Genomic DNA, 15,607 nt, shown 5'->3' on the forward strand with positions numbered 1-15,607 from the left:
GTGCTGAGCATCTAGCTACTTCTAGTGCACAAATGGTGAGAAAGCAAACATTACGTTTCATTATCGGCCTTCATTTAGGTAATTACTGACCAAATGTTGGATTTTAACAAACAAATCTTTGACGTAATTTGCAAGGCTTTATCAAATATATATATTTTACAGGTACGTAGCTTTTATTTGCTCTATTAAAACTCAAAGCTGAAAGAGTTTCCTGAAAATATCTTTATTTTTGCTTGAACAAAAACATGAAAAACAAGCTAAAAAAGATGTTATGAAACAGATTTTTATGCTTTTTGATAGGAGTGGGTGATATAAGTTTGGGATTTTATCACAATTTTTTGTGATAACAAGAAAGATGATTTAAAAAACCTAATACAATTTTTTTTGGTAACTATGAATGGCATGCATTCATAAACAAACACAAATATTGTTTTTGAAAAACCAATGCCATATACTTAAAATCCATTTGACTAAACTGCACACAGTCACTGCATTTAATCATATTTTCAAATTTACTGATATTTATCGATGCGCTAATGACACAAGCTGAAGAAAATCTCAAAACCCCCCAAAAAAACAAAAAAAAACATTTCAGGTTATATCGTCAGTTTTGTTTTTTAATTACCACCAATAACCGACAACAATAACCGTTTCCTGATAAATGAAGCATGTTACCTCTGCTAGGTCTTCAAAGCAGCTGCCCACCAGCGGATGAGGACTGCCGTCAGCAGTCATCTCCACCGCGTCCTCGATCAGACCCAGGAGCTTCACGGTCAGCTCGTGGATGTCCAAGATGTTGCTGAAGATCACCTCGACATCCTGCAACAAAACAAAAAAACAAAACAAAACAGAAAAAAAACTGGTGAGATGTGTGAACAATCAGTACTTAGTTTCTCTTTTTTCTAGTTACAGTAACTTGACAGATTTGACAGTGTACCAAAGTGGACAGATTGAGTATTTTTGGTCTGATTTTTAGTGCACCTATCTTAGTTAGCTTGAAATAAGACTTACAAGTAACTTTTCAGCGAGATATAGGAACTTGTCTCAAGTCAATAACTCCTCCTTATATTGATACAAAAAAGTTATAGTTCCACTGACAGATTATTTAACTTATAAGACATTTTTCTCATGTTACAAGTGAAACAATCTGCCATTGGAATCCCACCTTTTTCATCAATATTCAAGAATTACTGACTTAAACTCATATGAAAAGTGAGTCAGTTTTCTTATTTCAAGTATACTAAGATGACTGAACTAGAAACTAGACACAAATACTTGGTAAGATTTTGTGTTTTTGCAGCGTGTTTAGACGTATTCTGGATGAAATAGTTGAAAGAGAAATCATAATTCAATGTATATTGGCCACATATAGTAAACATACTGGTCTTCTCTGTCCAGTCTTTTCTGCTAGTAATTTTGTTAAACTTGAGGTTATTAAGTTCATCCTCTCCTCCTCCACAAAATGTGATCATCACTTGCTTGAACATCAATCGACAACAAAAGAAATAATTGATATTTAAATAAAAATGAGCTCAGACATCTTTCCGAGTGAGGTTGTTGGTGATAATAAGACATTATCAATGCATAACTGTTACAGGCTGTCTGCTGAAAAGCCATTTCTAAATTAAGTCCAAGGCTGTCCATTTCTACCAGAGTTTAACAGGGTCAGAGGGCATCTGAATGCTTAATCAGCCATTAGCTTTTTTTCCCCTCCCCCTTCTTGAAATTACTGCCACTATAAATATAGGCCATTAGAAATGTGACCTTTAACCCTCAGGTAATCTTTACATTAGTGTGACAAGTAGCTTTGGTGTGATAATTCAAGTGTTAAATATTTACAATATGTTATTGATTCTTTTTAGAGAATCGATAAGCTAAAACGGTCATGCTAGCATAAAATGTGAAGCTAATATTTATCATAAAAATGAGATTCTAACACAGGACGGCTCTGTATTAAAATCAGCTCTCTACCGATCAGCCGATTTTCTCGTCCCTGCAGGACAAATGCGTCTCGCAGTATGATGCTGCCATTACCAGGTTTCCGAGAGGCACTTTGGAAACGGGTGAAAAAAGTTCACTTCTGGTCTCCATCTGAGCCGAGCACCTTCATCACACGTTTACCATTCTCCCTGAACAGCTGTTAGCAACTCGCAAAATTCACTACAGCTGAAATGATTATTTGAACGTAATTGGAACTAATTTAGTAATTAATTCATTGATAATTTGTGTAAAAACAAAAAGTAAATTAAGTCGAAACTACTGTATTTTCCGGACTATAAGCCGTAAACCCAAAGTAAAACAACAACAACAAACAAACAAAAAAAAAAACCAGTAAACATGCACATATAAGCCGCACGGGGCTATAAGCTGCATGGTTCAAAGTTTAGGAAAAAAGTAGCATCTTATAATCCGGAAAATACGGTTTATATGTATACATTTGCATTTTAAGATAAAAATCACTTTTGTCTGTCAATATGTTTTACCCCAAACTCCTCAAGTGGCAATTTCTTTGTATTTGCCAGGTTGAAATTCACTAAAGGAATGCTGCGTTTTTGCAAATTAGGCACTATAAAGTTTATTTTCTTATTTAAAAAAGGAAGTTGATTATTTGTTTATTTACATCTTTTAATGCATTTCTAATATTGCATAGAAACGACTTAAGTAGCTTAATGGAAAATCCGCAGAATGTGTCCATTTTTTAAAATCTGATTAATAAAATCAGATTAATCAGGTTTTTCAGGACTTTCAAAAGTGAACTTCTTCTCGTCACTCTCCTGTAGAGTCCGATTATAAACAATAACAGCATATTCCAATAGAGAATAATCACTAAAGTAGACGGGGACTCTAAAACTGGACCGAGTGTTTACAGACTGCCGAAGTCTTAAAAAGCAGCTCTGCCACACCATTATTTAACCGAAGCGCTTTCTCGGCGTCTCTGACGCTCAGGATGATGCCGTATTTCAACAGACATAATTGAGGTTATTCTGGCGGGGGATGCAGATGTTGTTCCTGTCTCAACTTAATTACACGTTCTGTGTTCCTCTGGGCCTCACATAGGTTTATGCTCCTCACCCAAATGATACCACAAATTACCCAACCCAAAATATGCAAAGCCACAGCAATCCATGAAACTCAGCTTTCCACTAAGTTCTTCTAAACCTGTACACACTGCACTCCATTTTTATTTATTTATTTTTCTTCAACTGTACTTATCCCTATATGTTTGGAGGAATTTAGCACTTGAGCCCCATATTAGCCTCGAGAGAAAGAGAGAGAGAGAGAGACAGAGAGAGAGAGAGAGAGAGAGAGAGAGAGAGGGGGAGAGACGACTTTAAGCAGCAAAACAAGAGTTTGCTGCAATCGTTGTGTAAACAGAGTGACTCGTGATTGGAAAGGCAGTCCTTAGAAAACACAAATTTGACAACAATTAAAGTCCGTGCTATCAAGTTCTTAGCTGCGAACAAAAAAAAAAATCCCAATTTTGTAGTGGTGAATTGATGTTTTTTTCATAAAATAAGCCTGTAAGGAAAGCATATCTGGAAGTTTCAAGTGTCTTTTTGATACCAATTCCCAGTTAACAGATTAGAGAGTTGAAGTTTTAATCTTTAAATGATCTTAGAGTGGATTTGGCTTAAATTGTTTGATATGTGGATGTGTGTCTGAATAAGCTGGATCTGCAGTAAGCTGCTCACAGCTACTTGACTGAAATGAAGCCGAGTAACAATTTCAAATTCGTGTAGCTCTTGGAAAGAATTTTCTAGAAATATTAACAGATTTTCCTCTTTATGTTTTACATCTTATTTTTTCTATATTATTTAATCCATCCTTTACATGTATAATTAGAAGTGAAAAGTGTAAAAACAGTCACCATGGGAATAAGTGTAATTAATTTTGGACCTTAAATGATGCGTTTTAATTATTTCTCTCCAGGGTTGAATAATCTGATGTATGTACATTTCAGCAACAATAACTGGCTGAAAAATGTACATTTATTGTGCATTTTCTCCAACAAACAAGATCAAAACTCTACATGCAGACTAAAATAAATACATCATAAAATATTTGACCTTATTATTTTTATTATGCTCCAATATTATATATCTGATCTGGGTTACGAATGGATTAAGCAAGAACTACCAGTTTAACCAGTTAGAGTGGAGAAATATCCAGCTTCAGCTAAACCTGAAAATTCATCATACCTAGAAAAAGTATGTTGTCATGACAAGTGTAGTTTGATAAGAGACATTTAGTAGGGATGCATTTCTGTGTGTACAATTTTGAGAATGAGTGGTGTAGAAAAAAAACTAATAAATCCAAACTTGTGCATCCAACATGAACCGGACCATCGCCGTTTGTTGTAGCCATTTCAAAACTCTGATGAGTAAGTAAACCCTTCAAAGGGTGTGAGAAATCCCTTCTAAAAGAAATATTACGACGTTTCCACCATCGGCTTAATGTCCTCCTCACCTCATCTGTGAAGACTTTGGGGTGGGACAGGAAGTGGTTCCGGAACACTTTAATAATAAGATCGAGCTCCCGCAGATACTGCCGCTCCTCTGCGATTTCAAGCTTCACCAGTTCGTCATACGAAAGCTCCGCGAGCGACAAGGGCTCCTCGGTGAACTGCGACATCAAGCCGATGTCCTCCTCCTGGTCAAACATGTCCATCAGCACCTGAACGGCAGAGACACAAAGCGGAACCGGTCAGCGAGAGGCGAGCGAACGCAGCCGCTCCTTCATCGATGATGCTCCCCACCTTGTCTGCACACATGGAGACCTTGATGTCCTGCTGGGTGATTTCATAGTGCCGAATGTTGCCGACGTAGTTGCCGGCCAGTTTGAGTATATCTGCTGATATGTATTCAAGTACTGCCACAATGTACAGGGACACATGGTAGTCCACCTTGTAGCCCAGAACCTCCTGATTGGAGAAAAAGCAAAACACATCAGATGGAGCGAAGCATGTGAACCGATCGACAGGTTGGTTCGAGATCATGTCAAGCGTCTGTCTGAACATGCAGGGTGACGACTTACTCCAGGGCAATGTCATTAGACAAGTTGCCAAAGCTACCACCTAAACTAGAGGAAAGGGAGGGAGAGAGAGAGAGAGGTCAGCTCTGTGAGTCTTTACCTTAAGCAATGGGTGTATTTTGTCCACAGGGAGAAGCAAGGGGCTTCTTCTCTTGCGTTTCTCAATAGCTGCCTGGGCGTCGTTAATTGCCCACTTATCTATAGGGTGGGGAAAGGTTTTCTGCACACGCTCCTGTCGAGAGGGGAGGCAAAGAGATTCTTCATGTTAAGAGGACAGACTTACAACTTTCACGTATTAAAAGTTTCTGTCTTTAAGACAGAAATTACCAGGAGAGAGAAAGCAAAGGTCATACCTCTACATCCTGCACCGTGCGAGGCTGGGCCACACACAGCATGTTGAGCAGCTGCAGGATCAGCTCTTCAATGTGCTGCAGGGCATCCTCCTTTGCTTTCAGGGTTGGGTGGACCTGCTCCTGTACCTGAAAGTACGAGACGAGCAGGAGAGAAAGAGAGAGAGACGGTGAGTGGCAGATTTAGCAATCCAGACTGAAATGCTTAACTTTAGCTTTCAGGGTGAGACGGGTTGTAAAGAAGCATAAAACCTTTAACAGATTGAAGTTGGGAGTCATTAAAAAGATTTCCAAAGCATCATATTCACATTAGACCAATAAACTATTGAGATTTTTAGTCTTATATTAAATATTAATAGAGAAAATAATTCAACTGGCTACAGGAATGGACTGCTTCTTAGCTTTATTGGCCAGTTGGGAACTCCTTATTTCGACTGACAACCCTCCTTGGTACGGATGTCGTTACCGAGCAAAGACAACTCAAGGTTACCTCTTCTAAGACAATCCTAAAAAAATGAGCTCAAAAGAATCAGACATTTGGGAACAGCTAAAGAGTTAATAATTTTCTGCTGCATGTTGAGACAAGTCTGTGGTTTATTTACGCTGCAAAACAGCAAGAGAGACGGCGAGACTTTTAGCGCCCAACAGGAAGGCTTATCAAAGCCGTAACGTTATTATAGAGCCCTGCACAGCGTTTCTGCAAGAGGTCTGCCGCCACGTACAGCTGTGGGAACATCCTGATGATAAACTAACAAAGACGACACTTTGTTACAACAGTTATATTTAGGAGTCCAAATGTACTACTACGCAAAAAGTAACAGCATTTATACATGTCTTGAAACAAGTTTGGCTTGTAGCTTTATTTTGAGCCATATAAAAGAATAAAATGCATATTGTACCCCAAAGAGAGGAACAGAGAAATATGTAGTTACACTGAAATATATACATCAGTACTATATTTAGACAGACAAGATTGAATTTACCTTGAAGAGGAGTGAGAAGATAAACTTATTTACTCCCACTCCTTATTCATATTGTATAAATTGTGTGGTTGTCACTGTAATTTCAGATTTAGTCATTTGTCATGTACATGTTTTTCATGATGCATTTTCTTATTAATACCACTGACGTCTCTTATATTGTCATAAAGAATTCAGTCTTTTACTTGTACATTTTATGTAATTTATTAATTATATATTTTCAATTATGAATAAAATTATATTTAGTAATTCTATTAAGGAATTTTTTATGAGTTTGTGAAACTAACAATAGATTTATCATACAGCAACCAATTGCTGCTACAAAATTAGCTCTTTATTGATGATTGATGCAATAATTACTCATTCTTGTCCATTATTTGCAAAGTGCACTGTTCTGAAAAGGCTTTATATGAGCACAGTGAACTGAATCATTTCTTCAGGTTGACTCACTGACTCACCTACATCTAAGTATAATTCCCAAAAAGATCAACTGTAGGGTATGAATATTTATGTTTTTGAGACACATTTCTTAATGTACAGCAATGAAGTTGAAATAAAATATTTGGAGAACTGAAAACCATAGCAAGCAAAAGGAAAAAAATAATGCCTTCGCAATTTAATCTGAATGCATAAAAAGATGAAGAGAATCTCTCATTTAGAGAATTTCTGCCACAACAGAAGTAATATTGTGTTGTTTGTATACTTCCATAAAGACCATGAAACGAAAGCTTTGGTTGTAGCATTTAAACGACTCCATGTGGAACTGCCAGGTAAAGGGGGAGTGGTTATCAATGCATCCAGGCGTGAAGGTGTGGCTTCATCAGGTCTGAAATTGCAAAGAAATGAACATCCCACAAATGCCTTCCAGCCTCCCAAAAGTTGTCGTCATCTGGGCTGTGCCCTCGCGCAGGAATGTAGTCGGTTAGGATGCTAATATAGCACCCAAAGGAGACTTCAAGGAGAAAAAAATATATCATAGGGGATAAAAAACAGAGAAGAGGGTTTGATATTTACTCTCACCTTGCAACAGAAAGATCAACAACCATTGACTATGCAAATGATACACAGCTATACTTTATGATGTCACCAGGTGATTCTGAACCTATCCAATCACTGAACAAATCAATCTGTGCATGTGCCAAAACTTTTCTCGAGCTGAACAAAAAGAATCTGAAGTTATTATCTTTGGACCTAAAGAGAAATACACTGCTTCAGTTATTACAACTAAAAACCAGCAATCAGGTCCAACAGTTAGGTGTAGTGACGGACTCTGGCCTGAATCTTCGGAGCCACATAAAAACTTTGTTACAAAGTCACATGAAGAACATTTCCAGGGTTAGAGGACCATGAATATCCCAGAAAGATCCAGAGAAACTCATCCATCCGTTTATCTTTAGTCATATTTATTACTGCAACAGAGTCTTCACTGGTCTGCCCAACAAATCAATCAAACAGCTGCAGCTGATCCAGAAAGCTGCTCCTCGTGTTCTCACTAAAACTAGGAAGATACAGCACATAACACCAGATTCAAAGTCCCTACACTGTCTCCCTGTAGCTTAAAACACTGCTGTTGGTTTAAAAATCACTGAACACAGGGTTTCCCTCAGTGTATTATAAGCCTGGTGGGCCACCAGGCTTAGCATTGCTTATTTGTTTAAGTCTTTTTTTAAACGTTAGCATTTTTTTAAAAAGACTTTATAGTTAGTGTTCAGGTATTAATCTTCCAATTACACAACTGTCAAATGATATTTTAAAATTTCCTGTCAACTTGAAACATTTTTAACCCAAAAACACGACAGACCGCTGGGGCGATGACTGACCTAACATCTAGCCACTGGGCTTATTAAGTTTTCTGGGGGAAACTTTGCTGAACAGCTTAGCACCACAATGCACTAAAGAGCTGCTGTTGATCCATCAGCCTTCCAGACCTCTCAGGTCTTCTGGTTCTGCTCTGCATCCCCAGAACCAAACGTGGAGATGCAGCATTCTGCTTTTATGCACCACAAATCTGAAACAAACCTCCAGAGAACTGCAAAACAGCCGAAATACTAAGTTCCTTTAAATCAAGGCTAAACCCACCTGCTCAGAGTTGCTTTTGAACCATAATAAATGAAACACTGACCAACTTATTTGATGTGTAACAATGATTTTGGTGATGGCACTCATCAGAATGTATGTTACTAGTTTCTCAATAATAACTGTATGATGTTTTATTTATTTTTGTGGTTTTTTTTGACGTAAAGCATTTTGAACTGCCTCGTTGCCTCACAAATGTACTTGACTTACGAAAACCTGTCGCTTTAGATTTGCAACTGAATTCATACAGTTCAATAGAGCATTATAAAGACAAAACACTGATATTGGAATGAAGGATTAGTAAAATATCCAGAGGTCACCACTGACTGGGTTTTGAGCATTCTTGCTCTCTGAGTTAACGGCGATGCAGCAATGAGCAGGATGTCCTGTCTACAGTTTGCATTTGGTTGATTGAGATAAAATAACAGAAGGTGGAATTTCACATCATCTGTTTAGATTTATAACTTGGTAACTACAATGAGATGCTTCTTAAAACAAGAGCTGGAAACACTGAAACCGCAGTTTGAGGCCTTGTTGCTCGTCATTACTGTTTTGATGCACACTCACAAGACCTTCTTACTATAAATAAGCCACGAGTGTAAACTGTACTGGGAAAAAAATATATATCAAAGGGGGAAGTAGGTTATGAGATAGATTCTTTCAACCCTGAACGGTCACTTGACTAAATTCCACAGGACACCAGGAGCTGTGAGTCACCGCGTTGAATGGAGGCCTTGGGGAAACCCCTGGAGTTTCACAGAATAATTGTCCCGTTTCTCACAGGCCCGCGACTGACAAGTGGTGTCTATCTACAACAACATCAGGATGGGAGACAAAGGAACCGTAACGCTTGAAACCGAAAGTGGTGGAAAGTGATTTCAAACAAATACTTAAGCCGTGACGGAGCTGAAAGGTATGCAGACCGAGATTCTGCAGAAGCTCCTACTACCGAAACCTTTTTAGAAAAGAATATGCAAGATATTTAGGCATTAAGAAACAACGTATTTGCTAAAGGAACTCTGACAGCTACAATTTTATTCAGCCTCTTAAAACAAACAACTTAAAGGCTATTGCGTTGTGAAAATTAATTATGTACCTTTTTTTAAGGTTGACGGATTTAAAAAAAGATAAAATATCATACACAAGCTGCCATCAGGACGGCTAAATGGAGGAATTAACCGTGACCATGGTCTAATACTAATATTTACACAACAGCTGAAGCTTGAAGCAACTTGGTAAAAATATAGTTACAACACCTAAATTTGAAAAGCACCCAGAGATAAAACAGGAACTGTCCATAGTAAGAAAAAATTGTTTGTAAATGGAAAAACAGATTAAAATACATTTTTAAAAAACTGACAGAACAAAAACAATAGGTTAACTACTTTGGCCAAACGCGTAAAAATAGGCTGCAGCAAACCTTTCACACAGTCCAGAAACTGCAATCAAGCTTTATAAATATAATGTAAAACGAATAACAAAGCAAGATGTCGCTCAGATCACAAAGTGTAGAATTGGACTGAATAGATCTGCCTTTATGTCACTGATACCTGATTGGAATTTTTTCCAATATCAGGACTGATACAGGTATTGATAACCCTTTCAAGGTTTTCCCCAGAAAACCTGTTAAGCCTTGTGGTTTGGCAGTCATTCATCCAGCAGCCTGTGTGTTTTTGAGTTAAAAATGTCTAAAGTCAACAGGAGATTTGAAAATATCACTTGATAATTATGTGTTATTGGAAGATTAATACCTGAACAGCAACTATAAAGCCTTAAAAATGCAAATATTTGCTAGCCTGGCGGACCACCAAGTAAAGCTTGGTGCCAGGCTGGTACACTGAGGAAAACCCTGCCTTTATTTTACCAGCGTTTTTATAGGAAAGAAATCCAGTGGGATTATTAAGGTTGTGCTGGCTAAGATAAGATGCAGGTAAAACTTATATTTTGTTTCATGGCTGAGATAAAACAACAAAAAAAAAAGAGATGAGTCTCACATTAACAGAAACTTACAATTACACTTATACCTTCTGGACAAGAGACACTAAATGTTTAATCTCGTAAAACTGACACATAAATCACTCTTTAAGCACGGCTCCATTAGCAAAATGAGGATGTGCACAAAAAAAGGCAAAGTGTGAAGTCATTTTTACACCTCATCTAATCTCTACCTTCTTCTCAACTCAAGAAAAAAAAAAGAGAGAGAGAGAGTAGGGCCCTTTAAGAAAACAAGACACCTGCTGTGAAGAGTCAGCTCTAATTATGATCACAGGTTCTCCTGTGCCACATTCGGGTGTTGTTTATTTTTATGGGTCATTTCAATTCTGAAGCGTACCGGAAGTCCCAGTGCTCACTCTCGCTCACTTTCCCTTCCAGCCTCCCACGTCTTCCTTGTTCTCTGCCCTCGCAGAGGAAAATCCCTCGGGATAGCAGATCATAAAAGTAGACTGAGAGGTATCGATGTGCGTACTGCACATGAGGAAGCAGCAGCAGCTTCATGCTGCATAAACAGTAGCGTTTGGGCCAAAGCTGGAGGATGGGGAGTCCAGCCTGCAGCAGCAAACTGAAAACAAGGAAATTAGGAAATAAAAACCCCTGATAGTTTATCAGTAGTTCCCTGCAGTAAGGCATTCTGCTCTTCCAGGCGATTATGACGTTCATTTTATCAGGCTGACTGTAAAATGCGACCAAGTGTGCAGCTCTGGGACTCCAACACTGTCTACATTTACAATGACGTTTCAGATTACTGAAACCGATTTAGTAATCGATCAATCGTTAGCTGGAGTATACAGTCTAAAAAAAGTGAAACAATTAGACCAAAACTGTAAAAAAAAAATAAAATAATAAAAGTATATACAAATTTTGCATTTCATATAAAAACACCTTTAGTTGAACATATTTCTATACAGTATGTTCAACTAAGAACTCCTTAAGTGACAGTTTTAGATTTCTGCACAAATAAAATGTAATTAATTCATTTGGCTATCAAATCATTAATCAGTTAATAAAAAATAATAACAATCCACAGATTAGCCCTACGCTGTATTGACGTTAAGTCAAGCAGAAAGAGCTGAGCTTTTCACATGTTGATGTTTGAAGTTTTTTTTGTTTTTTTTTACCTGCAGCAGCCTTTTCTACAAATGATCACGTTTACACTGCAGGAATGTTGTGTAATAAAATATTTTCTTATTTTAAAAAAGGATTTTAATTATTTTATCTTTCAATGTATTTTTAAAATGGATCAAACAAAACGTTATTTTATCCAATTAATCAATTAACTGACAGATAAAAACTTTAGCTCAATCACATTAAACTTTGAGGCTAGTCCATTACGTCTTGAATGGCTCTGATCACAACCCTATTGAAAATGTATTGATTTGTTTTTTCTAGAATAAGAGTTTGGAAAAAAACACTTATCCAAACATTAGAGGGAGGGTTGAAGTTTTCCCACGTTGTATGAATAATTTTGAAATTAGTGAGTATTTTCTCCAGTACAACTCAACTGAACAAAAATAAATCAATGAATTAAAAGCATAAAATTACGTCCTGTGATGTCTGAACAGCAGGACATATTCAGGTGCATTTTGTCCGACCTCCAAATAATCATCATGTAAATCCACAGGATTACAAGATGCACAAAGAAAATACCATCAGTGTTTGAGGTAATAAAGGCAGCGTGGTGTTAATACAGGGATAATATTTCTAATTGAATTGATTATTATTCTGGCTGCACATACAGAATTGTGTCAGGCTCAGGTTACAGGTAATATGGGTTGTGTGCTTGTGTGTGTGTGTGTGTGTGTGTGTGTTAGGGGGGAGGGGACGGGTTTGGGAATCATTGTTATATCTGAGCATGTGTCACTGTTTGTGATTCATACCATGACATCATCTGCCATTACAACCAGACTGTCTGGGGAACCATAAGGCAGAGATCCACCGGGACCTGACATACGAAGCACGCACGCACGCACGCACGCACGCACGCACACACACACACACACACACACGGACGCGCACACACACAAAGGCTCGAAGAGGCAGAAATCGTTCAGATAAAGAGACACCGACAAATAATAATCTGACATAACGTTTGTAAAACCAGCACTGTGCCAACATGTGATGTCAGGACATTTAGCTCCCTTCACTCGCAGTCACATGATCAACACATTGACTTCAGCAGGTGGCGAGGGGCCTCGCCTTGAATGCATCTTGACCTGACCGAGTGACCGCTGCCCAGTCATCCGTCACCTTAACCCTTTTTGACGACAAGCAAGGGTCCAGTAAGCTGATTTAACCCGGCAAGAAGAGCCGGGGCCCAGTGTTTCCAATCAGCCCAATCGTCTCTCTGCATGCAGCCTCGGGGCCGCTTCACAGAAGGCCCAACCTGTTACCAAGAACATCAAAACACAGCGGCTAGCCTCATCTCCAGGATGTGGCAACCCACTGCTGCATGACATCAACGAGTGCAAATGAGGTCATTTACTCTTGCGCATCTTTAGCCTTTCTGCTTCATGTGTTTTCGTGCGATTGAGAGAAACTTGCCTGTGTCAGCAGAAATCATGATGTGGAAAAACACAGAAGTTTTTTTCTAAGCTAGCAGATAATTCATTCATTTGCATCTGTTCTCTGAGGAAATTACTCTAATCTCACAGACGTATTGTCAAATGTGTGATAAATTGGTGTTGGTTTTTCAAAATGCAAAGAGCTTTTTTTTTTTTTTTTTTAAATAATAGCAGCAAAAACCAGGCTTGCCACAAAAAGTCTGACATCATTTACCCGAGAACCAAATTAAGGTACACTGATGAATTGTGGGTAAAGTTGATCGACCAAAAAGTGAAAACAGGTCAGCAAAAACACCAAAACTTTCACAGAAGGAAGACAAAGAATAAAGCTAAAGCAAAGTTTCTTTTTTCTGAAGAGAAAAATATAATTATGTGATTTGGTAGCTAGCAAGCTAAAGTTTGATTCAATTTTAGTCAAAATTTAGTCATTTTGTTTTAGTCGACCAACTCTTAATTTTAAACCTCCATATTTCTATAAACTAGGTTAGCCAACATTTCAATTAAAAGCAAATGCATTTTTAAAGCACATTTTTATATTTCTAGCCTGATTAATTAAACCTTTTCCACTTAGAAATATTTATAATTTTTTTCTCATTTCTTTTTGTTAAGTTTTAGCTTCCAGATATGATGAAAATTTGCAAATTATTTTGAAGCTAAAGTGGGCAAACAGTTCAAAATAAAGCATTTTAGTTTTAAACTCTTAATGCTGAAACATAGTACACAGCTGTACTTTTCTTTAACATCCTTGTAGTTTTTATAAATATATAATCATAGGTATTTTAAATAAAAAAGTTTATTTATTGATGTTTTCTGGTAAACAAGCCAAATGTGAATCAAGGGTTTGTTAAAATGTTTTTGTAAATATCTGAAGCAAGTTTTGTTCCACCAACCATAAGGATAGGTGGAAGAAAATTTAAAATTTCCACCCAAGCCTGAAGCACGGATGCAGAAGCGGTGATGATAAAAATACACATCCTGAAAAAAAAAAAAAAAAAAAAAAGGTTCCATAACACGACAAAGACAGATGACATTTCTATGTTCTTCAAGTAATATCACAGAATATTGTTTTAATTTCCAGCCTTTGATTTCAAAGATTTACCAGAGCCAAAAATTTAAAAACCTAAATAAAAGAAACAAAAGGCAGACAGGATGTGGTGGTGGTAAACATTAGAGCACGTTTCTGACGTGTAAAGCACAAGACGTGATTTGTGATTTAGCAGAAAACATCCTACATAAAGCTTCAGTTCCACCTCATGAATTTAGTTCTGTTCCCGTCTTGTCTCTTTGCTTCACAGGTGATCGCTTCAGAGGTGTTCAGTACGCCAGTATGGGGCGCTGCAAACTAACTTCACAGAAATACTTCACTGGATTGCAGAAAATTTCACTTAAAAAACTAAAAAACAAAAGAGCACTCTGACTGGAGCTTAAACTGTTTCCATTTCGGTCACATACGTGCATGAGTTGGGACTCGTCTTTCTCTTGGGAGTCAAAAACATTTTACTACCTCAAGATGGCACTGGATAGAAACCGGTGTCTCTGTGCCAGCCAGACATCAGACCAGTGGGATTCATAGTTATTATTAACGGTAGCAAGTCGGTGGTGGAATTACGCTCATGCACAGTCGCAGCGCTTAAGAATAGCCAGGACACATTGACAGAATACAAACCATGATGGGATATCAAAAGAACATCAACAATGCAAACAGCTGCATGCTTAACGCATTACCTTAACAGGAAAAAATATTCTTAACCTAAGAAGGCTTTAGTGAAAGATTTCAAGGTTTCCGTCCAGAAAACTTGCCAAGTTGGGAGCTACAGCTGTCGTTTATCCAGCGGCCTGCCGTGTTTGAATTTAAAAATGTTTAAAGTTGACGGGAAATTTGAAAATATCACTTGATAATTATGTGTTATTTAACGTTAGGGAAAATAATAACTCAGCACCAAATATAGAGTCTTAAAAATGCAAACATTTAAAAAAGACTTTAAAAAATAAGCAATGCTTAGCCTGGTGGCCCGCCAGGCTGATAATAGACTGGGGAAATCCTGGATTTAAAAAATTAATTACATTTTATGTGGGCATAAAAAGAACCCGTTCCCTTTCTGCGAGTTTTTTATTTATTTTTCAACTTCCCTTTGGGATTAATAAAGTATTTTTGAATTTTTGGGCAGAACGCAAAAGTCCCAGACAAGCATATTCACCATACAGGCGTTTGTGACCAATTAATAACGTCCAGCTTTTGTAATGCTTTACCAATTTTGATTGATATTGATTGATTCTGAGTCTTAGTTCTTTGTTAAAACTATTATATAAGAAGACTTAAGAACAATACTTACACTAATTAAAGTATTTTTTACCTTTAGTATTAGTGATAAGCAGAGTTAAAACAGCTAGCATGACCAAAACGACAACCTCTTTATGAATCGCTGGAGCACTTAGGCTGCTCCCTCGACTCCAAGGTTACAAAAGGATTCAGACAGAAACCGTGTTTCCACTGACTATAAAACTGCACGAACTGGAATAAAGAAAATAAATTTGCTTTATGGAAACACACCAATATCGGGGGGTAAAAATTGTTTTTGTGCTTGGATGTTTTTCAAACTGCAATAGAAAC

At 37.5% G+C, this 15,607-nt stretch overlaps 1 protein-coding gene across 2 annotated transcripts in view; it reads right to left on the minus strand.

Annotated features, from left to right (window-relative positions):
* Window positions 1-15,607, minus strand: part of sos2 (son of sevenless homolog 2 (Drosophila)) — a 44,445-nt gene that overhangs the window by 21,892 nt on the left and 6,946 nt on the right. For both annotated transcript variants that reach the window (XM_081603618.1, XM_081603619.1), the window contains 5 exons: window positions 5,385-5,510; window positions 5,132-5,263; window positions 4,757-4,921; window positions 4,468-4,674; window positions 676-819 (listed from right to left, as the gene is read on the minus strand). In XM_081603618.1, coding sequence (XP_081459744.1) covers window positions 676-819; window positions 4,468-4,674; window positions 4,757-4,921; window positions 5,132-5,263; window positions 5,385-5,510 — 774 coding nt within the window. The remainder of the gene's footprint in view (window positions 1-675; window positions 820-4,467; window positions 4,675-4,756; window positions 4,922-5,131; window positions 5,264-5,384; window positions 5,511-15,607) is intronic.

Source organism: Poecilia reticulata, chromosome 22 (assembly GCF_904066995.2).
Source record: "Poecilia reticulata chromosome 22, P_reticulata-male-v2, whole genome shotgun sequence".
Taxonomy (NCBI): Eukaryota; Metazoa; Chordata; class Actinopteri; order Cyprinodontiformes; family Poeciliidae; genus Poecilia; species Poecilia reticulata.